The sequence below is a fragment of the Semicossyphus pulcher genome, unplaced genomic scaffold, assembly GCF_022749685.1.
Source record: "Semicossyphus pulcher isolate SPU_LCO1_2020_fin unplaced genomic scaffold, fSemPul1.0.p SCAF_6, whole genome shotgun sequence".
Taxonomy (NCBI): domain Eukaryota; kingdom Metazoa; phylum Chordata; class Actinopteri; order Labriformes; family Labridae; genus Semicossyphus; species Semicossyphus pulcher.
Window position 1 is genome coordinate 23484523 of NW_027211737.1, and position 24062 is coordinate 23508584.

Here is a 24062-nt window from a genome sequence, read left to right on the forward strand (position 1 = left end):
CTCGTTAGGTTCATTAGAGACTCTAAATTGCCCGTAGGTTTGAATGTGAGTGTGAAAGGTTGTCTGTCTCTATGGGTTCACATTTGGTATTATGCATGTGTCCCGTGTGATCTCATCACAAGTGGACAGCTCTAAACTCAGCTGTTCACACCTGGCATCAACGAGCCTCTCTGAATGCGTCTTGTGATCAGATCTACTCTCCCACTCTGCATGCAAATGAACACGGAGCCTCCTTCACCCTCATTAGACCTTAAAAAACATCACATAATAAAATAAACTTTGATGCAGACTCGCAGCGCAGAGAGGGGGAGAGCTGTGCTCATGTGTGCAGCGGTAGGGAGGAAGGGTGGGAGTGACTGACTGCGGACTGAAGTGATATAAAACTTTTTGTCGGATCATGAAGCCTGACGAAGCCTGAAAGGCGAGTGCGCTGTGAGAGTGGGCGGTGTTTAATGTGGCCCAGGACACGTGCGTTCACACTGCCAGACGTATGTGGATAAAGCGTCCCAGACGACCTCCGTATGTGGCCTGAGTGATCGGATCTGAATGCGTCCTCAATCCGTCATGGGTGTGTTCACACTTGTACTTAATTAAGGCTGTCCACTTGTCATCCAAAACGCATTTTGATACCAGATCTGAACAGGGTTTATTGTTGATCATTTCGTTGATCATTTTTTGGTTTAGTCACGTTCAACATTTTTAACTACATTGACATACTGTATATTCTTCTCTTGGCCTTTAACACTGAGACACTGAGCCCAGTGGTCCCTGGACCTGTGACTGGTCCAAGAAGTAAACAATTCATTAGACATGGAAGCCATTTAACCCAGGCAGCCAGGCTTAAATTGACCTCTGGCTGGACTTACTCCCTCACCTTGAACCTGTTTTCAAGGGTAAAGCATATAGATACTTGGAAACACTCATAAAGAGTGTTAGATTAGTTCTCTTATGGAGGGCAGTAAAAAAATGTAATCTGTGCCAAACATTCAGTCAGTAAAAGTTCGTTCATCTTGCTCTCCTGACCTTCATCATGTAGCAGACTCGTATCATCTGATAACCACGTTGCCATATCCAGTGTCCCAAGAGCTAATTCTGCTCTGCACTTTGTGGCCACTGAGCGGTCCTGTCAATCATCCTGTCATGTAGCTGACCCGTCGGTCAAATCTGAAAGTAACAACACTGCCTAATTAGTTCAACTTAATTTACCTGAAACTTTATATATTAATACTTATTCAAAGTCTTGATTAATTGAAATTCAAGATGTCGCAGGTGTTGTGTCTAAATCATTTACAACAAGTCATCAAGCTCATAATGCCGCTGACATCAGATCACAGAGCCAATCAAATCCACTTCCTTTGATGCTCATGATCAATTCAGAAGCATTAAGTATTAATCTGCAGTTATTTGAGCACCAGAGAATGGAGTTATTCTTTCATTATGGGCCAAGAAGTGTCAATCAAGTTATTTAATGAATACTGATGAGATGTTGAAGGAAGCAAGTAAAGCCTCCTTCTTCTCTGTATACTGGAGACTCATAATCTGCCTCGCTCTTATTTATCCAGGTAATCCCACCCCCCTGACGCCCGCTGTCTCACCCCCTACTGGAGCTGTGTTTTGGCTCCATCCAAGTCTTCCTCCATGCTGGTACAATGCGGGAGAAAACTGAGCCATGATGGATTGCACATTACCGGATATCTCAATGCTCGCTGTACCGTGATACACATCTCTTATTCACTAACAGTAATGAAGGAAAGAGTGAGATATTGTGGCACTGTAGGCACTGATTTCCTTGCTGGATGGAGTTCGGTTTTGCTTTGGATACGATTACTGAGCTTCATTGGAAAGTTCTGGAAAGTTCTGTGCGCTTTCATGAATTCCAATTGAGATAAATGCATCGTAGCCTTCTTTATGCCAAAGTAGAATATCACAAGAGGGAAGGATGAAGAGGAGTATTTACTAGTGTCACACGGCGGCCATTTTGCTCTGACACTACGCTCAGGCTAGAAGCTCAGATGTTGTTGCTTGAAAGTCATTCGAATGAAGGAATTCTGACAAATCGTTTTTAAATTCACCTCTCCCTGATTGACTAGCAACTAAAAATGACAAAACTGAGAGGAAAATATGGCCTATTGGAGGAATAATATATTTGATTAGCTATTAGCTCCTTTTAGACAACGCAAAAATTTAGCACTCAACCAATTTCTAATTAATGTTACTGTTTGCTAATGTTACAGGAAACGATAAGAAAAGTTGTGTATGTTTTACTTAAGGCTTACATAAATGTATCTTAAATGTAAGGCGATACTTTGGACATGATTTATAGGCTATCTTTCCTATCGTATGGTGTATATCAAACAGTAGTGTTAACTAGGAAGTGGATGAATGCTAATGTTAGCTGTTAGCTAACAGTTGCTTAGTCTAAGTCTAAGTCTAAGTAGTGTTAACTAGGAAGTGGATGAATGCTAATGTTAGCTGTTAGCTAACGGTTGCTAACAGCTTCTCAAATATATTGCTTTACCTTGAAAAATGTCCTTTGTCAGAGTCTTTATGCTTATCTGACTTGCAATTCTGAAGACAGCAGTATGCCTACACCATGACAACTGTATTTGGTACCCACACTGAGCATGACGTCAAGAAGTGGAGGACAGTCAGGAGAAGGAGTGAGACGAGGAGGACATGTAGTGTTTCATCCCTGAGGATTTAGCTTGTCTTTCAGGTACAAGTCTTCAGGCCAACATTTATACAACCCTTGGACGTGTGTTGCACTCTGTTTGCTGCACAGCAGCCCGACGTCTCCAGTTTCCTCCTGTATTATTCAAAAGGTCAGATCTGACATTTGACCATAACCACTCAAGTGGTAGCTACACGTTAGCAGTTGAAACACATAATGTGGAGAGACAGGCAACATTGTTCACAACTCAGTCCTCACTTTCACCTCTGTGCTATCAAATACTTTAAAAGAAAGGTTAGCGAATAGTAAAGGTTACTACAACACTGGCAAAATGAAAGTTGTAGTATTTTTTGTACAAGCAGAATTTCATAATAAAAGACTGTAACTTGTTACAAAAATCATTTAAGTTATAATTCAGACTGCTGAAGTGTCATATAACTTTTCACAGAAGAAGGACGATAGCTTTTGTTCCTCATCACTGGAAAAACTTATGAGCAGGGTGAATGATGACAGTGACCAACAGCTCTTTAAATTTAAACATGGGGACATGAGGTTTTAAGAAACTAACCTTTAATAAACAGTTTGTTAAAATGGACCAACTTAACCCTTTAATAAAACCCTTTTGAAGTTAAGTGAGGTTCTAGATTCAGTGGAGTTATGCTTGTGTGCTCCATTTGCACAACCCTCCCACAACTGTATACAGTATTTAAATATAGAGGCCTGTTTCACTTTTCACTCAGGATTACTTAAGCTTACATCCAACTTTAATGGGGGCTGACCTTCATGTACATATGCTGGTGTCTCCTTACTGGGTCACAACTGAGTGACGGGTAATCATCAGTGTTTTCCTTGTGCAACCACATACATTATATCACAATTATACAAGTTGTATACACCTTTAATATACATCAGGATATACGCATGTGGACTATAGATGTTCTCTTGTTGCTCTGCTCAAAATCAATTAACATTTTGATTGACAGCTCCTTTGTGTGATGGATTTAGTTTTCTCCCCGGCTCCTGATTATCATCTAATGGGCTCTGCGACGGTCGCCAAGGAGCCCGGCCTTTGAGCGGCCTAAACAGAGGCACACCTGTTCCCACATGTGTGTGTGTGTGTCCATATGTGTGTAAGTGTGGGTGTGTCTGTTCATCTTGGTTTTTTGACACAGGAGCTTCACAGGTGTATCAGCCGCTTGCACCGAGTGACTCATGGATGTAGAGGAGTTGGGGGTGAGCAGAGGAGGACAAACAGGAGAGAAAGAGGATAAACGAAACTGAAAGAGACAAAACAAAATGCCTCCAAAGAGGAAGAGCGACGCTGTGATAAAGGTCGAAGATGGTGAGAGGATGTTTTAAAATGTTTTTTTAAATTATTACAGCTTTGAATATTCACTTTTTTTTAAAAATCATTATAACAACTGAGTAAAAGATATTTGAGTTGTAAATATCTATTTGTGTTGAGATATATGCCTTTAATTTGTGTTGGGTTCTTTTTTTAATGTTCACAGTTGGGATGGAAGTTGATGCGGTGTTAGACAGCGGAAGTGAAGGTGAGTTTTTCTTTGCATTTTATAGCAGAAACAGTTTATGATCATCTATAAGTAAAGATAACTGCTTGTTTTTCTTTCTTCTGTCACTTTTATTAAGGATTACTCTTCACCAAATTTACACCTTTATAGAGAGTGATTGGAATATTTTCAGAGGGTTCATGTGCATTTTATTATTGCTCTACCTTTGATAAACATTTTAAAAGATTAACATCACAGCTGCACACACTTGAATGTTTCAGCTATTTATTTGAAATGTGTTCTTCACAGATGAGGCCAGGAGAAGAGCTAAAAACAGACGAGCCAGACCGCAGCGTAAAGCCAAAAAGGTCAGCGATGACGAGGAGGAAGAAGAGGACGAGGATGATGCACCGAGAAGGAAAGGGCGGAAGAAGAAGGCCAAGCCCAGGGACAGCGACGAAGAGGACGAGGAGGACAACCGCAGCGTGAAGAGCAAAAGTTCAAAAGCGTCCAGGAGGAAAGCTGCTAAAGAGGAGAGCGAGGAGGAGAGCGAAGACGACCGGCAGAGGAAGAAAAAACGAGGGAAAGCTGTGTCCAAACAGGAGAAGGAGGAGCAGAACAAGGAGAAGAAGGGAAAAGTTAAAGGGAAAGACGGGAAGGACAAAGACAAGGACAAGAAGAAGAAGAATGGGAAGTTTAGCAGGTGCAGTATTCTCTGAGAGCTGACTCTCGCTTACCTGCACGCTCCACACACCTGTATGGGCTCTCTCCATTCAGGCTCATGCAGGGCCCTGACAGACTCTGGTGATATGAAGCCATCAGGGAGTTCAAAGTTTAACTGTGTTAATCACATGAATGTTATTTTCTGAATATACCGCTTGTTGGTTTTTGAGGGTAGCATTTATAACAGCATTTGGATACTGTTATATTGATATATTGAGGGATACTTTGAAACATTTAATAACGTCTCTGGTTTTTATGTTAATTAACAACCAAATGTGTAAGGTGACGATTTATAGCACCAAGTTGCTTTTTGTAGTGTCAGACAGAAAAATCATCATCATCTTATTCTATGCTTCAAAAAGTTAAGTTAAAGCGATGAGATTATTGGCACAGGTGACGGATGGCGTCATCAAAGTTGTTCATTCATTATTAACCTAAGTCTAAGTTTAAGTCTAAGAGACACCACGTCTTCTTACTGTTTCACTCTGAGTGTTTGGTAGTTGGCTGCATTTCAGAAAGTAGCTAACAACCAGTGTGGATCGAGATAGAAGGCGGTTATGTTTTTGTAGCAGACTGTGACTCATAAAACTGCTCGTTTAAATTATTTGATATAATAAATATTTTATGTAGAAGTTTTGAGAAGTGCCAGCATTAGCTTAAATAGTGCTGAGAGGCTTTTGACCCTCATTTGCTGCCTGTAAGTCTAAGAACTGACTTTAAAGCTACTTTACATTAAATAAACATTTTCCTACTCCACCCTCCCCACCTGCAGGCGTCCATACCTTCAGGTTGTGCCAATTGGAACTATCAAATCGCTAAAAGTCTATAACCATGCTAGCACCTTTTGGGGGTAGTAATGTACTGTACATTTGTTTGAGCCAAATGCTAACGTGAGCAATTAGCTAACGTTTAGCAGACTTAGCCTAAAATTTTCCTTGTTTCCAATCTGAGACTAACAGCTAGCTGTTAATGTTAGCTGGCTAACATTAGCTTATTAGCATTAGCGAAGTACAGCTGAGGCTGAAGGGAATTTGTAGTATAAATATAGTATCAAAGAAAACAAAAACTTATTCTTGAAAATCTATCATTGAGAATAATTAAGCTGCTATTCTCCCGCTATTTTTTAGTAAAGTTCATCACTTTTTAATTTTCTGATGTTAGTGTTGCTGCTGGTGTCTGAGGCTAAAGTTTTGCTCCTGTAGCGCCTTGTCGAAGCGACGACTCGTGACAGCTCTTTCCCTTTGTCAGCTCTTCCTCCTCCGACTCTGAACAAGAATCGCTGTCAGAGGGAGAGATCGAAGCCCTGAAGGAACAGGTAGAGGAGAAGAAGAAGCTAATCGCTACTTTAAGGAACAAACCCTGGCGCATGAAGAGGAGACTTGTGCTGCTCAAGTAAATACAAAAACAATGGCCAACTTTTACCTCATTACCTCTGCTGGCTTTTCATGTCTATGTTTTCTTTTTTTAGTTGCTGCATTTTGTTCTTTTTGAATCTTTTATTTTGGTAGTTAGCTTGTTTTTTTTTCCGATTTTGAGTGCTTCCCTAATGGCCGCATCACTCATGTCATGTACATGTGATGTTGATATATTATTAAAACTTGTTCAGTTTGACTTTAACCGTTTGGTATATTCTCTCTGGGATCTATGAAAAATTAAAGAGGTCAGACCAGGTGTCCTTTGACCCTTGTTTAGCAAATCAAACAGATCATGCTTCCAAGAAACGAGCAGAACTCAGCTTTTATATAATACTAAAAAAAATGAGTATGGTGGAGCATGCCAGGGTTTACGGGGTTAATCATATTTACTTAGATTAACTTCATCTGCATAGATATAAAAGCATTAGATCAAATCTGTTAGAAACTTCAAAGTACTTAAACTTGAAGACAATTGCCTATACATCTCAGGAAACACACAGCGGCACACACGAGATACAGGTTGTAGTTCAGCCTGTCAGACATCTTCCTCTCAGTGTGACAAGCCTGTAAACACATCCAGCTGCCTCGCCAGGAACAAGGCAGGGAGCAGTGTGGGTCAGTGTGTTTGTGTACTCTGTGTGTAGGTCTCTTTATGTACAGATCAGAGTAAGCAAGGGAACCAGATAGGTGAGCTGCCTTAACTTTTTCATGAGCTTGACACTGTTTAATGCATGCGTTTGGGGCTGACTGACCTGCTGCCTGCCAAGTCTTCCTCTCTGTACTTAATCATCAATCAGTAAAGCACCCCAAACCTGTCGTTTTTACAACCTGGTACCTCTAACTAGTGCATTCATTGGTTGGATAGATCATGGTTTTTCACTCACATTAATTGGTGTGTTTTCTCTGCTCGGTCAAACAGGGAGGCCCAGGAGTTTGTTGAGAAGTTTGAAGGAGCTCTTGGTAAAGGAAAAGGCAGGAGGCTGTATGCATTCAAAGTCATGATGACCAAGGTAATCTGCTCTTTTTGGAACAATAATTCAAACTTTATAATGTGGATGATGTTGTAGAAATAACTATTTTAAATTCATTTAAATTTCAGAAAATGATCAAGTTCAAACGTGACTTTGAGAACTTCAAAACAGCCTGTATACCCTGGGAGAGGAAGATTAAGGATGTAGAAAGTTGGTACCAATATGACCTTCTTTCTCTGTATCACTGAAACACCATTTTTGATAAGATGTTACAAAATTACCAAGTCAAATTTCTCTGTTTTCCCAATCACAGGTCACTTTGGATCATCTGTGGCGTCCTACTTTATCTTTCTGAGGTGGATGTACGGACTGAATCTGGTCCTGTTTGGGTTCATGTTTGGCCTGGTGGTGGTGCCTGAGGTAAGGTCTTTCTCTCAGGTCATGTCAGCAGATGAAGCCATCTGTAGAAAACTTTGTTTGCATTCTTTCTTTTCACCTTCATCCCTCTCCTCTGTGTTTAGATCCTGATGGGTCTTCCGTACGGCTCGATTCCCAGGAAAACTGTCCCTCGAGAGGAGCAGGCCACAGCCATGGACTTCTCTGTGCTCTTTGACTTTGAAGTGAGGATCTCAGCTTTATTTATCAGTTGATCACAACTGAATAAACTTAAATGAATAGTAAAGGTGACTAAAGCAAATCTATGCGAAAAATAAATGGTGACCATCGATGGGCAATGTTATAAGATTCATGTTTGACTTTGTAGCCATGCTAGCAGCACAATTCTAGTTACGCCAATATCAGTTAACGAGTCGTTGCACCAGCTTGATCTAGACTGAAAAATTTCAACTAAATTTAGGTGGACTGTCATGACCAAGACCAAGTTTAGACATGAACTAAGACTGGTGAACATGGTAGACATTTTGCCTTACAAATCCTGACCTGTTAGCGTTGTCAATGTGGGCATATTAGCAAGCTACCATGAGCATTTACGTCAAAGCACCACCGCATGTAAGTACATCCTCAGAGGGGAATTTAAAAGCCACCTCTGGCTCCAAAAAAACAAAAGCGCACTGGTCAAAATGCCGTCTGGATAGTCTGAATGAATGATTCATCTTTGTAAACCTCATCAACAGGGTTACTGCAAGTACTCCTTCTTGTTCTATGGCTTCTACAACAATGAGCCGACGATTGGGGTACTTCAGTTCAGACTCCCTCTGTCGTACCTGCTGGTGGGAGTTGGCATCTTTGGATACAGTCTGATGGTTGTCATAAGAACGTAAGGCGAAGGTGCAAATGCATGAAGTTAATTATGTATGCAGATCGAAATGTTTAGGACTGTTTCAAACGTTTTTCTTCTCTCAGGATGGCTCGTAACTCAAATGAAGGAGGGGACGGGGCGGAGGAGGGAGAGTTCACCTTCAGCTGGAAGATGTTCACCAGCTGGGACTACCTCATAGGAAACCCTGAGACAGCCGACAACAAGTTCGCCTCTATTACCACCAGCTTCAAGGTTAGCAGGTGTGTGTTGACCTGTGTAATGAGTGGCTGTAGGGGAAACTGTAAGAATGTTCTTGGGCAGCAGTAGACCAAAGATTCAACAATTGGTTTTGTGAAATCAAATCAAAAAGCAAGGCTTCCTCTAGAAGAACCATTTCGCACCAAAATCCTACATACAAAGTCCATCACAGAACAAACCAAGACACCAAACTCTTGCTCAAAAGCAGTCATTTAGACATACAGACATGCTAAACTGCTACAGTTTGTAAAGGGAAAAAGAAGCGCGGAGAAATTGAAAAATTGTTCATTAATCACATTTATTTTGCCCGACTGTAGGAATCCATCGTGGACGAACAGGAGAACCAGAAAGACGAGAATATCCATCTCCGACGGTTCCTCAGGGTTCTGGCGAACTTTCTGATCCTGTGCAGCCTCGGGGGCAGCGGATACCTCATCTACTTTGTGGTGAAACGCTCTCAGGAGTTCGCCAATATGAAGAACGAAGACCTCTCATGGTTTGAAAAGAATGAGGCAGGTTGACATTTCTGTACCCTTTACGCTTTAGATTTTATAAAGATGTAAAGGAGCTGTGGTAATCTCCTCTCTAATGTCTAATGTATCAGGTGGAGTTTGTGATGTCTCTGCTGGGGCTGGTGTGTCCTCCTCTGTTTGAGACTATCGCTGAACTAGAAGACTATCACCCTCGTGTTGCCCTCAAGTGGCAGCTGGGACGAATCTTTGCCCTCTTTCTGGGAAATCTTTACACCTTCCTCTTCGCCCTGTTTGATGAGGTCACTGCCAAGGTATGACAAAAGCCCAGTATGTATGTATGTGTTCCTGTTGCTGACTCATTAAGCATTTACATTTAGTTGTCCCACTCTCATATAGGTCTACTAGTCAGTTGCTGTGTTTGCCTGTTCTAAAACTACAGCCAGCAGTTCGTTAGCTTAGCTTAACACAAAGACTTGAAATAGGGGAGAAAGCTAGCATGTCTCCTGCCTTAAGTACCATAGACATTACATCGTGTTTGTTTGATCCATACAAACCCCTGCGTGAAAAAACTGTTTGTCTTTTGACGAAGCTGGCTCCAGGCTTTTTGCTTAGCTAAGCTAAACGATTCCTAGCTGTGTTTTCCGTAAGCTACGTTTGACATAAGCTACATATGACAAAGTGGACTTCCTCGCCTTGAGTATGCTTTGATGCACTTTCTTTTCTTTAGTTGGAGAGTGAGAAGGCAATCAAAAATGCCACTGAATGGGCTTTGCAGCAGCACTATGCCAACTACAGCTCCCACTACAACACGACAAACGTGCCCCCTCCAAATGTGCACCCTGCCGACGTCATCAGAGGACCCTGCTGGGAGACTGCAGTGGGAATAGTCAGTAGTGGCATTTTAGATCTTTCTGAAGAAGAATAGACCAAATGTCTGAATCCACTGGCTAGCTTGTGTTTGTCATTTCTTTGCTTCTTCTGCTGCGTTTAGGAATTTGTAAAGCTGATCGTGTCGGACATGCAGGTGACATATTTGACCATCCTGATTGGTGATTTTGTGCGAGCTGTCATCGTCCGCTACCTGAACTACTGCTGGTGCTGGGACCTGGAGGCCGGATTTGTGAGTAGTCGCAGTGTGTGGGTCACGATGTCTCTTTGTACATTACTTTAGTTTATACAGTTAGATCAACAAAAAGATACAGGTTTTATGTGTTGTAAACCACGTTACATAAATTAAGCCGGATGTTTGGGCCTGTTGTGGCTGAACGTGAAGTTGAAGTGGGTGTATCAGTTTATACAGAGTGTTAATTCACCATTGTACAGCTACCGTGTCGTTCAGCTATTATTGAACACTGTGTGAGTACAACTCAGTTCTAAGTCAACCTGATACCATACAACGACATCTGGCAAGACAGGTGATCCTAACATTCAGTGAAAGAGGACACGTAAATGAGAACTTAATTACAGAGAGAGAGAGAGAGAGAGAGAGAGAGAGGGAGCCGAGAAAATATAAAGTCACCTAGTTGTTATTAATTCAGGTGTACATGCTAATCATGTTGTTGTGTTGATTCCAGCCTTCATACGGAGAGTTTGACATCAGTGGAAATGTGCTGGGACTTATCTTCAATCAAGGAATGATATGGTGAATTTATACACATCTGCATGGTTAATTTTATTTTATGGGCAGAGTCTTAATGGGGCTTATTTTAGACTTATAAGCTTCCCTATGCTAAAAACCAGTTCAAATGTCTTTGTAGTGCTTCTCCATTGCGCGTATAACTGACAACAATTATTAGTTCAAAGATGGCTGATGATACAGTATTTATGAAATAATGTTGCTAACCTTGCTGTTTCCCGCAGGATGGGAGCGTTTTATGCTCCAGGTCTGGTGGGCCTGAACGTCTTGCGTCTCCTGACCTCGATGTACTACCAGTGCTGGGCAGTGATGTGCTGTAACGTTCCTCATGAGCGTGTTTTTAAGGCCTCTCGGTCCAACAACTTCTACATGGGCCTGTTGCTGCTCGTGCTGTTCCTCAGCCTGCTGCCTGTCGTCTACACTATCATGACCCTGTCCCCGTCCTTCGACTGCGGGCCGTTCAGGTCAGTTAGATATGGAGACAAGAAAACAAAAATGGTTCACTAGATGATAATGAAATATGAATTAATCTTACCAAATAGGATTGTTTCAGTTCCTTTGCATGTCGAAATTACTGTAATCAGAAAAGGAACTTCATTCTCAGCTATATTTTGGGGTTAGCGTTAATAAGCTAATGTCAGAATGCTAACGTGCTAAACTAAGACTGTGGCCATGTCCTTTTAGAGAAACTATACCATTTTAGCATTGTCATGTCAACCCTGTTAGCATGCTGCCACTAGCATTTAGGTGGCCCTGTTCATTAACAGTTCAAAAGGAGCACATTTCATGCATTATTCATTCTTCGAAGTATATAAAAATGTAACTTCCTTTCGCCCTAGTTGACAGTTAATTAAAGAAAAACATAAAAAGCTTAATTTAATTAGCTTTATTACCAAGGTACCACTTACAGACACCAATGTATAGTAGCAGCATTAGCTTAATAAGCTAATACCTCAAGATTATTTTCATCTGTGGTCCTTTGGCAGGTCTCTGGAGCACATTTAAGCTTCTACAACCAATAAAACTGTAATATTACAATTTGGTGACAATGTTTTAACCAGTTGTTTTAACAGTGTACTATATTTCATCCATGTTTTCCCCTCAGTGGCCAAGAGAAGATGTATGATGTCGTCATGGAAACTATAGAGCAGGATCTGCCGGCCTTCATAGGGAACATTTTTACGTATGCTACCAACCCTGGACTCATCATGCCTGCTGTCCTCCTCATGGTGTGAGTATCATATAAATATTAATTCTAATACTTAGCATTATCTGCTGAAAAATAAAATCATAATGTATTGGGGAGGAAGGAAACAAACAGGCCTTGAAATAACAATATAAATTCTGTCCCTGAAAATTTGACTACACAAAAAGTCTGTGCAGTTTTGTGGTTAAGATCATTTCATGTTGTTTGTATGTTTGTACTTTTATTATTCTGTAAATCGACTGAAGCTTTCTGCACACAGTCAGGATCTTGGGCTTGTATATTCTCATGAAAATTATTTAAAGGAAAATGTGCCTGTCCTAGAAAAATGGTAGCGATCTTCTTTCATACTACCACTAGGGGGCACCAAGGTCAGACATTTTCATATCTAATTTGTTCTTCTTTGTGTCCAAAATTGTTAAATTTACACATATGGATAATACAAATTCCAATCAGTGTGTGCAAATGTTAAAAGTTAAGTCAGAACTTAAAAACATGACCTTAATGTCCCCTGCCCAGTGCCGAAGCCTTCATATACTCCTCACAAGGGTTCACCTAACAGATATATCATGCTGTACAACAGGTTGGCCATTTATTACTTGAATGCAGTGTCAAAGGGATACCAACAAGCAAACCTGGACCTTAAAAAGAAGATGCAAATGGTCAGTAGAGCTGCTCTCTCGTTATGTCTGAGTTCTGTTTTCTTACACTTGTTTCCTTTTTTAAAATCTGCTTTGTCTAAGATTTAATCAAACAAATGACTGTCTGCTTTATGGGTGCACACTTCAGGCCCGAGACGAGGAGAAGAACCGCAGGAACAACAAGGACAGCACTAATCAAGTGATGAAAGACCTGGAGGACCTGCTGCCAAACAAGTCTCTAATACCTCCTCCCGACGAGAAAGAGCCACCTCAGCCAGGTACACACACACACATTTCTTTATTGCATCTGCTATCAGCCAATTTGCTCCAGACTGTCCTCACTCCTCTATTTGCTCCATCTGGCTTCTCAGATGTCGTAACTGAGAAGGGAAGCAAGTCTCCCAAAATGAAGCCAGGTGCAGCAGGAAGAGGAGTTAATCTACAGAAGGACGTGTCACTGGCTGCCACAAACCCCAGAGCTCCAGTGACCCGTGGCCCGGGGCCACGAAGAGCCCCTCCTGGGAACGCCAGGGGGCCTCAACCTGGGCCTGGGAGAGGAAGAGGACGGGGCGGGCCTCCGAGGCAATAAGAGTCGGGATCGATGGACAAATTCCAACAGTCATAGTCATAATATTTATGGAGGGTGACACTAGAATTCATGTTCTTTGATTGATTTATTAAGTCTAACCTTATAGAAACAATATAGTTTAACATAGTTTTTGCCTTATTGATTCACATTAGAACAAGTATTTTACACATGCCAATTAAGGTATAAGGTATAAAAAAAAAGGTATATTAAAAACTGAAAAAGTCACACTAAATCCCATAATGAGCTCAGTGTGGAAGGGGAGATGAGTAGGGACTTTGTGTAAAGTAAACAGAGTCAGACATGACAGTTTAGCCTGTATTATCACAGAAAATAAAACACAGGTACCTTTATGTAATACAGATACAGAGTATGATCATGTTTACTGCATAGCAATCAGTTACAAGTTAACTGTTATTAATATGGTCGACATTTTGATTGATTTCATTAAGAAATCCCTGTAAATATTATGTTTAATGTATTTTTACTTTTTTGTATGACACCTATTAAAATAACGATTTGCTGGCACGTTTAAGTGGTTACCTTTGAATAAAACAGGCTCTAATGAGCTCACATACACAGAACCATAGACTGTATCAAAAGATGGACGACATGACAGCTCCAAGGTGTTGAAAAATGATTCCAATGCGGAAATGCAAAAAACTGCAGTTCCTCGAGTGGCCACTTGAGGCTGGCTCCAGAAAACAAGAGTTAACATTACAGCAGGTGGGAAAATGGCCATTTTTACAACAGAAATAAACATGTTTACAGCCTGGTACAAAAAACGGTTTTCTTATAAATAGCTAATTTCATTGTTCAAGATAACTGTACGGGGGGGGGGGGGGGGGGGGGTGAATCACCTGTTTTAATTATATTAAGCCTTAAATCATAGGGGCCGGCTCTCTCGATTGACAGGTGGATCCTGCTGGCTGTCTGCTAGACGTCAACACAGACACACAGACACTGAACTTCACCTGTTTGTGTTGTGGAGCCTTTTGGGGATTTTTGGACAGATAATCTGTCTCTCTCTCTGTGGGATTTATGGAACTTTCTGGCCGTGCAAGAAGTCTGAGCTTTTTGGTGAGTTTAATGCGAGTATAATTGTATTGATATATTTTTAGCAGGTATCCTGTGCTCACTTAAGCTGGCTTGTTAGCCTGTTCAGTGTTTATCAAACATTTATTTAATCGTCGGCCAGAATATAGGAGTCAGGAGTTGTTGGCTTTTCCCCGGAGAGATTACAGCTGACCGTAGTGATGAGAAGATCAGTTATTTTACGTTTCCTGTTACGTGTCAGCTCGCCGCTATCTCACGAGGCGAGCGAGCAGCGAGTCCGCTACTTCTTTACTCTGATTATTAAACACCTGCAATCAGTCACCGTCACAAACAAAATCTCCTCCTGGGAAAGTTAAACTAGCTCATTCATTATTTATACAGTCTATGGCTAATAACTGCTAGCTACGCTGAGGAGCATATAGCCTAGCTTCTTAGCCGTAGCTGGCTGATTCATGCAGCCCCCTAGGCTTCAGTTCGTTCGTGCTCCGCCTCTCCACCTCTCCGCTCCTGCCTGCCTCTGGATTAGCCGGCTCTGACATTTCCAATATGGCGACCCCCAGCGCCGGCGCAATTCGGGCTACAAAACGCTTCTTCAGAACCCAGTGGGTGACATCACTGAGCATACTTCCATCATTTATCAATCTGTCTATGGACAGCTCCCTAAAAGTGAAGCCAATCATCTCTAGTGCCCCCTGCTGACTGGCTGCAGTATAGGTCATAAAGCCCGCCTCCTCCATGTTAACAGGGCTATTATGGCTTCAATTACGTACAATGAGAGCAGATGGAGACGTGTCGTCCATCTATATGTACAGTCATCGCACACAACAGACACGACTATAGAGAACATGCTGTCCAATAAAAGTTTAAATACATCTGAGATAGTACACTAGAGGATCGTGGATAAATGACAGTCAGAAAAATATAAAGACAATCAGACCAAACTTTGATAAGAAGTGGAAAAAAATAGAGGTATCTGAGGAGAAATGACGATGACAAATTGATCATGGAGTGACGAAGAGTTTTGATGATGCCTTTAAAATATCTGGAGGCCATTTGATTATTTACATTTCTTTTTAAATCCGTTGGATGCCAGAGAAAAAGTCAGTCCTGTGATGTGTCGTATTACGAGTTCTTCTTTGAGAGTTTGATGGTGACTGCTTTGACCTCGGTGTACTCCTGAAGAGCATACTCCCCCCTGAAATAAGGAGCAGAACAAAACACTGATTATGTAATAAAGACATGCAGCATTAAATTGTGATGTTTCCTCAGATATGTAGACATCTGCAGACATGGATCAGGGCTAAAAACAAGTCTTGCAACTCCTCTGCAATGTGGAGCCAAAAATAATTTAGCCTTTTTTTTGTTTAGAAATAATACAAACAATAGACCTAAAAAGATAATTATAGAAAACATTATATTGCATTGATATAAAATAAAATTGTTTTATTATTGTATAACCAGACTTCATTGTGTCCCTCCACCTTTGAAACTACACCTGCAGCCCTGTGTATCAGCCATGCTAAACCTGATATGATATATGATGGCATCACTCACAGTTCTCTCCCGTTCCCAGACATCTTGAAGCCACCAAAGGGACACTGAGCGCTCATAGCATTGTAGCAGTTGACCCTAAAAGAAGAAAAACAGGTTCACTTCATTACATTAAAGTGTAACTGCACCCACAGGTGTGACCATAACTCCACCCACTGCACAATTTTGGGAAGTGCTCAAAGTGGGCAAGGGGCTGAGAGGGAGTGGAGGGGGTGTCCGGCAGCTCAGTGACATCCCCTCCCCTGGCCAGAGAAAAATGGCTCTTTTGAGGTGGAAGACTTCTCCCCTCTAGACTCCCCTGAAGAGCACTTTAGTGTGGTGGAGGACCGTGGTGGTCCCGAGCTTTCAGGTTTGAGGCAATGCAAGTGTGTATGCGCCGACCGCGTGCAGCCTGTTACAGTTATTTCTGATTCTGAAGAGAGAATGGGCGCAGTCTCTGAGTGGTAACGCACCGTTAGCTAGAAGGCTAATGTACAGTGTGCTAGCAAAAATAGTGTAAACTCTAGTGAATGATGTGTCTCGATCAGGATATATTTGAAAATGAGTGCCGTTTCACAGACTCCCTCTCAAAGACGGATGCACCGCCCACCTCTGATTGACAGGCGTTAACATTCCTTTTTTTTAAAGTAAAAATTTCATGATGTAATTTTGTCCCAACGGTCGTGTCTACGTCACCATCGGCTGGCAAGGTCCAGGGCTGATTTAAAACCATAGATGGCGTGTCGAGCTATTTCCAACCCATGAAATGTTGATTTTTAGAAATTTGGTAAGAATTGTCAATATTAACACCACTGATGTGTTTCATCACAGTACAGAAATATCATTTAGATTACAGCTCAAAAAACATGTTTAAGTGTGCAGTTACTCTTTAAATCAAAGACTGTCTGAGTCATTTCACACGAGACATTACCATGTGGCAAAATGAAGATATGTAATAAAAGTTTAGTACCACTTTACTTTACACACAGCAGACACTGCAGATTATGTGTTCAAGCCACCAACCCTGGACTGCTTAAGATAACTTGTAGAGGACTTGATCCCTACCACACCATGCCAGCCTGCAGAGCAGAGGAGACTGTGAGGGCTTTGTCGATGTCGTTAGTAAACACTCCCGCTGCCAGGCCGTAGTGCGTGTCGTTGGCTCTCTGGATGACTTCACTGACACTACGGAAACACATGATCTGCTGCACTGGACCGAAAATCTAAGAGGGAAGGGAAAGTCGGGGCGAGGATGAAAAGGTTACATGAGGAGGAATTTCACGACCAAGTGGTAGATTTAGGACTTGGATGATCATGAGGAACACAGAGTGTGCTTGAGTCTGTGCAGGTGTTTTAGAACAGGGTACCTCTTCTTTGGCGATGCGCATATCGTCTGAGACATTTGAGAAGACTGTGGGTTGGATGAAAAGTCCCTGCTGACCCCACGAGGACCCCCCACACTCCAGCGTGGCCCCCTCTCTCTTCCCGCTCTCTATCAGCTCCATTATCTTATCAAACTGCTTCTGGTCAATCTGAAGAGAACAGCAGCTCAAATCATTTTCTAACACATATTGTAGGTCATTTGTTTAGAACTACTGCCAAATAAGAAGAACAGTATCATGTACCTGTGGTCCATGGTCGACCCCTGGAACCAAAGGGTTTCCTAAGACTTTGGATTTGGCTTTCTCCACGCTGAGGCGGACAAACTCCTCGTAGATCGGCTCTTCAACAAACACCCTGGATCCAGCCAGACAGCACTGACCCTGGTTAAAGAACAGTCCACTGTGGGCCTGCTCCACGGCGTACTCTACTGCAAGACAGACAAGAACACATAGGAACACAACACATAGACACACATCGAGTGCTGCAACCAGACTTGTGACAGATATGAAGGCAGTTTGTACAATGATTGACTGTATATTTATTGGCATTTTCTTTATTAATTCAGAGCGACCTGCCATCATCAACAGTGCATTAAATAAATGCAATCCCCGAAACAACACACAGTATATGTATGAGTTTAAATTCCACATGAGAAAGGTTAAAAAAAACATCTAGATGTAAAAAGGAACAATAAAGAAATTACTCACAGTCGCAGTCAGCAAAGACAATATTTGGGTTTTTTCCACCAAGTTCCAGCGTAACTCTTTTCAGGTTGCTTTCACCTGCAGCTTTCTGGATGAGTTTCCCAACCTGTCAACCAAGGACAATGTGAGACGCACTGTTACATCACAGTGAAAGAGACACTAAAGTACTAGAAGAAAACAAAAGATGCTGTTTATTTCATTAGATACTAACATCAGTAGATCCAGTGAATGCTACTTTGTCGATGTCCATGTGGTGGGAAATGGCATAGCCCGCTGTACGACCATAACCCGGCACGACGTTCACCACACCTGGGGGAAACCCGGCCTGATCACACAGAGGTAGAGGAGGAAATATAGCATCATGATATAACATCATGCTCATCTTTGTCTTGGTCATATTCTTTGTCATTACATCATTATTTGGGGGGGAATAATCCAGGTACCTCTTTGATGAGCGCAGCCATGTGCAGGGCTGATAATGGGGTCTGCTCAGCAGGTTTGATCACTACAGTGTTCCCACAGCACAGAGCCGGAGCGATCTTCCAGGCAAACATCATCAACGGGAAGTTCCACTGGAGGAAAATAAACCAGACACATGTTTGAGATACGACAGCATGGAGAGCTTCTCTTTGAGTAATAATTCATAAATAATAAGCATTAACATGATTTCTGTCTTTTCTTTGCAGCAGGCATGTATGGATGCATATCTTGTTTTGTCATCGTATCCAGTCTCTCTAGTGTTTCTACAGAATATGCACTCACAGGAATGATCTGGCCACACACTCCGATTGGCTCATGTCGTGTGTAAGTAAAATACTGTCCATCTAAAGAAAAAATAAAGATATTTTATATATTTTTGTATTAACACATACAAAGTTCAGTATCTATAATCTAAATCTATCATTAACGTTACCACCAGGATGTTGGTGACCACACTGAAAAGAGGGTAACTCACCTACGGGGATGGTTTTGCCGTGAATCTTGTCGGCCCAGCCTCCATAATATCTCAAGGTTTTAATTGTGGCCAACAGATCCACAAAATATGCCATGAGGAACACTTTGCCAGAGTCCAGAGCCTCGAGAGTCTACAAAAAACACAGTTAATTAGTGCAGAACCACCCTTACTTCATGTTTATAAATGCGTATGTGTGTTTGTGTGTGTGTCTCACTGCCAGTAGTAGCCGGTCTCTCTCCACTAAGTCAGCCAGTCTGTTCAGGAGTTGACCTCGGTCTGAGGCGTCCATGGACCGCCACGGGGACCCTGTTTGAAAGGCGGCTCTGGCACTCCTCACTGCCTCGTCCACATCTTCCTACAACACGTTCAAGTAGAGGAAGTGGTTAAAAACAATAGTCAAGTCAGGTCAGTTTTATTTATATAGTCCAACATCATCAATCACAAATTACTAAATCATGTGAAGAACACTGTCTTTCCTTAGACCCTTGTTTTCGGTATTAAAATACATCTCATGCTCTTATACTATGATATACTCACTGTGTCAGCCTCCTCCACTTCACACAGCAGGTTCCCTGTGGCAGGATCATACACGGGAATCTTTCTTCCGCTGCACGACTCCTGCCACTCGTTATTGATGAACAGCTGAGATCCAGAGTTGGATTAGAAAAGAATAAAACGCACAGAAACAGATTCTTTAAGTACATTTATTCCTCACGGGGCATCTCCCCCACAGATTGTCTGAGAGCAGATCAAAGCCCGTCATAAACACATGCTGCAGTGCATGAGCTCTGCTCAGCCTGACAAAGTTAATAACAGGCTCCCTGTTGCCTTTTTTCCTGCTCTGTTATCTTTTATGAGAAGCGTCTCAATGCTGTATTTCACCTTCAACAGGACCCTGACTGATACAGGACCTGTAAATATCAACCTGTATTCATCTTGAAAGCACATTTCCATCCTCCTCTAATAAGAAGCAGATACACCATCATTTTATTTTCCATTTTGGACTCAAACCATAAATACTGAATTACAGCATCACTGCACACAATGACATATTAAAGGACAACATACCTAATTACCAACAGGTGGATTTGCTTAAGTACAGACCACATGAGAAAACTCACATCTGTCTAATAAGAAAGCAGCATTACCTTAGTGTACTGAATCTGGGGGTCTGTGATTGGCATGGGGAGGGCCTGCTGCGCAGCTCCGTCTGCATGCTGTGGGTTGAGGCTCTGCTCTGGATCCTGGTGGTTGCATCTGTTACCAGAGCTCATGTTGGCATGCTTTCCCACTGAAACATACGATCAGAAGCGGGTGTCTTGTTTCTGTTTATACGTGTGTGTTTGTTTACCCGTACGCTGTACTGCATGTGCGTGTGAACACTTGATCTGAAATCTGGACCGCTGAGTGAGAATAGCTGATTTCGTGTTTCATCACAACCCTGTGCCGGAGAGAAGCGGTGCCAAATGAGGTACTGGCATCGTCTGCAGAGTAACACCACAGGGTCAAGGGTCACGACTGGCACCGTAAAGTCGGGCCCGCTCTGAGCTGAGGATTGGACTGACCCCACTTGAACAGAGAGAATTGAGTAACAGCAGGATGTAGGCAGCGGCAAAACACAACCTACCAGCAGCGTGCTCCATCATATTTACTAGAAAGCTCGAAGCATGGAGCATAAATGGATTGAATTGTAAAAAACAGTGAAGGATTGCCTGATGAAGAAGAGATGATTTAGATTGTTCCTCCTCACAGGCAGTGGAAAGTGAGTGAAACAAACTCCTTCATAAACACATCACAGTATGTACTAATGTAACTCTTTTGTTTCCTGTAATCTGGATTAATTTTACAACAGTATTTAACAACTTTATTTGTGGATTAAGACATTTATAACAGCCTTGCCATATTAAAATTATTAGGCTTTAAGCTAAATATTCATTTGATCTGTCTTTTTATTAGCATTTCTTGAAAATGATTGTCTTTTGCAGCGAATTTCACTCATTAATTCTAACAAAAAGTAAGAAAAAATCATAAAAACAGTTTGAATATTGTGCTGAATTTTCACTTTGCCAGTTTCTCCTCCAGATTTATCTACACATGCAGCAAAATATCAGCATACATTTCACTTTAAACACACGAGCGAAATTCAATTTGCTTAACATAATGCATTAAAAACCTATGATATGAATATAATTAAGATAAAAGAGAATATAAAAATAGGATGCAAGTTAAGAAATAGAAACTTGTTGAAATAATGTTGAAATGTTTTGAAAAGAGTTGGTACAAGTCTCTAGCTCGTCTTTTGTTTCCACTTCAAAACATTATACGGTTACTTCTGTCAGTTTCTAGATGTAAACCGAAAGTTTTAATACATCGAAGATTCAGTAAGTCTTTAAAGGTTTTATTACCGGTTGAAGCTGCAGGTGTGGCGCCTCCGGTCGGGTGTGTTCCCACTCCGGTCACCGGCATGTTTCCTCTGTCTGCCTCCTCTCACCGTCAGTGGACCGGAGAGCCGCCGAGCAGCTTTATAGACCCGCCGATCTCAGCTCTAAAACTGCAGCATCACGTACCGTCACACCGGGAGTCCTCCCTGGTCCTCCGAGGGTCCGCTGCACGCGCTAATCACCGTTCAGACGGAACCAATCCCAGTTTACCTCACGTGCCCCGGGCAGGAGGCGCGCGCACTGCTCAGATTTTTTTTTCTTTTCTTTACCACGTAGATAGGCGCCTACGATTGAATGCGTGGTACTAAGTAAGTATTTAAAACTTTAATTTATACATTGTTAATTTAAAGTGCATTTTCTGTAGCCTACGTGTATAAAAGGTAGGCTTTTACTTAAAGACTTTTAAGTTCATTATTTTTGATGTACAAAGCTTAAAATATTCTTATACTTAGGCTAATGAACAATTATTACAAGCCTAGCTAGTGACAATGTTAAATTCTCGTAGCTACTACATGCTTTAGCCCCAATTCTTTAGCTTACTCTTCAGTCAATACGCCTAAATTTGATTACATTTCAGTAAGTCTAAATGGACAAGTCCTTTAAAATTAAAAAAGAACAATAATTACAAACTAAGGATTCACTATGTGAGCTGGACCTGACATGCTTTTAACAAGGCCAGACATTTAGACTTCAGTCTTTGAAATGATGTCCACTTGTTGCTCTGCTCCTTTTGCTTCATTGCATCACTTCATGTCCGCCTGCAGCAAATGCAGAGGACAGGCCAAACTACAGGGCAGCAAACATTATTGGGAAGATGTTTGCTTTGATAAATTGGCCTCCTGCTGCTTCGCTGTCTCCCAGTAACAATGCGATCACATAACTGTGTCTGGTGCGCCTATTTTGATCCTGGCTGTCTGGAAATACACACATCCATTGGAGAATTATCCCGAGGGACAACACAACCCCTGTAATTAACCTTTATTAAACAATGGAAAGATCAGCAGAACTGCAGTTTGGGAGTGTTGCAAAACAAAGTACAAACCTTCTTCTCAAACTAGGCTCTGTTTTGTCATAGAGTTGACATAAAGCTTGTGCTGCGAGGACAATGAGTTTGACTAAAGTTAGACATAATGTTGGAAAGAGTGTTAAGTATAGAAATTCTCCATGCTGTGTAAAAGTTTTGTGTCTCAGCATGGAATTAGTTCTGGAGCTGGACCGATATATCTCATGGCCGATATTGGCCTATATGGGCCCATTGCAATGTATCAGTATCGGCAGGGGGGTATTCATTCTTGTATCTTTGTGGGCCCTTCTCACATGAGGGGCCCTGAGTCCCCTTTTCCCTCGTCGGATGGCTTTCTAGTTGAAGTTTTTGTAATGTGCTGATACATGTGATGATACATAAAATGCCGACCGCAGTTCTTGGGATGATTTGGAAATGGATTCATCACCAATCCGGACCCGAAAATTAACAATACTACAATACTCTCAGCACTGTCTACGGCACATAAAGCAGAGCGTTTCATCTGGCTCCGTGGTCAGTATTAGAATTGTTGACAATGTAAAATAATGTTCAATATTCTTTTATAAAGGTATTTGTTTAAGCAAGCAGCCATCAGAGTACCTTTGTGTAGTCATATTGTTGCAAAACAGGTTAACAACCTGCGTAGAACAGCTCTATCTTTATTCCAGCTTAAAAATTCACTATATTGGCCGCTATATTGGTAATTAGCAAATCTTTGCCTTCTAAAATCAGTATCAGAATCAGCCTCCAAAATCCTATATCAATCAGGTTGTGATTACTTTATTTCATTTTGAATCAAAGCACACAGTATCATCATTACAGAAGCTGCAGCAGTCTGTGTACATCCATGTTTTAAGTTCTTAGCATCGCCGTGTTCGGTCTATAACCTCGTGCTGTTGCTTTTAAATGTTTGAACACAACAGCTCATTCTCCTTCGAGACACTTCACCATCTAGTCTGGCTCCACAGAGTCAGTGTGTCTGTCTGCTAGACCTAATGACGAGACCGGACCGGCTCGGCCTGCAGAGGACGTGGAGCAGCGGGTCAAAGGAGCTGTCGCTCGGCCTGACAGCGCCGGGTGTCCCACTGTTGAGCTTGAGCTACATTGACGGTTTCGGGGGAGAGTGAGAATAAAAGGAATGAAAGACGGAGAGTGAGAGACGGTGAGAGACATGGGGAGGTGGATGTTAAATGTGCATGAGAAGAAGGGATACTGAGGGCACCATAGATATAAAGAAGGACAAAAGAGGAAAACAAAATGCCTTGGTGTTTAAATAAGAAGCCGCAGAACAAGGTGAAGATAGTGGATGAATTTGCTAATTGTCTTTGTACTACCGTCACAAAAGCTTGAACTTTTACAGGCCAGTATTTATTATAGTGCTTCTATACACAAGTACAAGGTTTTACCTGCAGCTGCACAAGTTTGAAGCAGCATTGTATTTTATTGTGGAGGGTGTGTCAGAGACATTCAGCTTTTATTTTGTAAAAATCAGGGTGTTACTATGTCCAAACTTCCTGAAGTGTAGTTGTTGTAGTGGTATGTATGGCATGACATCAGTTCAAACCTGAGACAGCCTATGGTCCAAACTGTGTGGCAAATGAAAACAATCTAAACAGATGGAG

At 41.7% G+C, this 24062-nt stretch overlaps 2 protein-coding genes across 3 annotated transcripts; one reads left to right on the plus strand and one right to left on the minus strand.

The window, feature by feature from the left end:
- Positions 1 to 3967: 3967 nt before the first annotated feature.
- tmc2b (transmembrane channel-like 2b) lies at positions 3968 to 13807 on the plus strand. Its single transcript, XM_069682862.1, is given in 20 exon segments — positions 3968 to 4013; positions 4183 to 4224; positions 4492 to 4885; positions 6121 to 6297; positions 7240 to 7330; positions 7420 to 7501; positions 7605 to 7711; positions 7813 to 7911; positions 8425 to 8567; positions 8654 to 8801; positions 9125 to 9319; positions 9412 to 9591; positions 10008 to 10166; positions 10272 to 10400; positions 10855 to 10922; positions 11141 to 11380; positions 12022 to 12147; positions 12704 to 12782; positions 12910 to 13039; positions 13133 to 13807. Coding segments are annotated over 20 exon segments (2853 nt in total). The 3' UTR covers positions 13351 to 13807.
- A 1695-nt stretch (positions 13808 to 15502) lies between these two features.
- Positions 15503 to 21455, minus strand: LOC138609829 (aldehyde dehydrogenase 1A1-like). 2 transcript variants are annotated; one of them, XM_069682488.1, is made up of 14 exons: positions 21381 to 21455; positions 20124 to 20266; positions 19513 to 19617; positions 19190 to 19330; positions 18976 to 19105; positions 18783 to 18844; positions 18464 to 18592; positions 18232 to 18345; positions 18024 to 18126; positions 17559 to 17743; positions 17301 to 17465; positions 16999 to 17156; positions 15958 to 16032; positions 15503 to 15598 (listed from the first exon to the last, which is right to left on the minus strand). In XM_069682488.1, exons 1-14 carry the CDS (start codon positions 21439 to 21441, stop codon positions 15526 to 15528), a joined length of 1644 nt encoding a protein of 547 aa, XP_069538589.1. In that variant the 5' UTR covers positions 21442 to 21455; the 3' UTR covers positions 15503 to 15525. The 2 variants fall into 2 exon arrangements, with proteins under 2 accessions (XP_069538589.1, XP_069538590.1); XM_069682489.1 differs by lacking the exon at positions 21381 to 21455 and having other exon boundaries at positions 19190 to 19326; positions 19509 to 19617; positions 20124 to 20159.
- Between the last annotated feature and the right edge of the window lie 2607 nt (positions 21456 to 24062).

Coding starts and splice junctions, on each gene's coding strand:
- LOC138609829 (XM_069682488.1), bottom strand. CDS start 21,441: ATGCCGGTGACCGGAGTGGGAACACACCCGACCGGAGGCGCCACACCT. Junction 17,157..17,300: donor TGCGCATCGCCAAAGAAGAG/GTACCCTGTTCT, acceptor CTTCCCTCTTAG/ATTTTCGGTCCAGTGCAGCA. Junction 16,033..16,998: donor CTGCAGGCTGGCATGGTGTG/GTAGGGATCAAG, acceptor TTCTTCTTTTAG/GGTCAACTGCTACAATGCTA.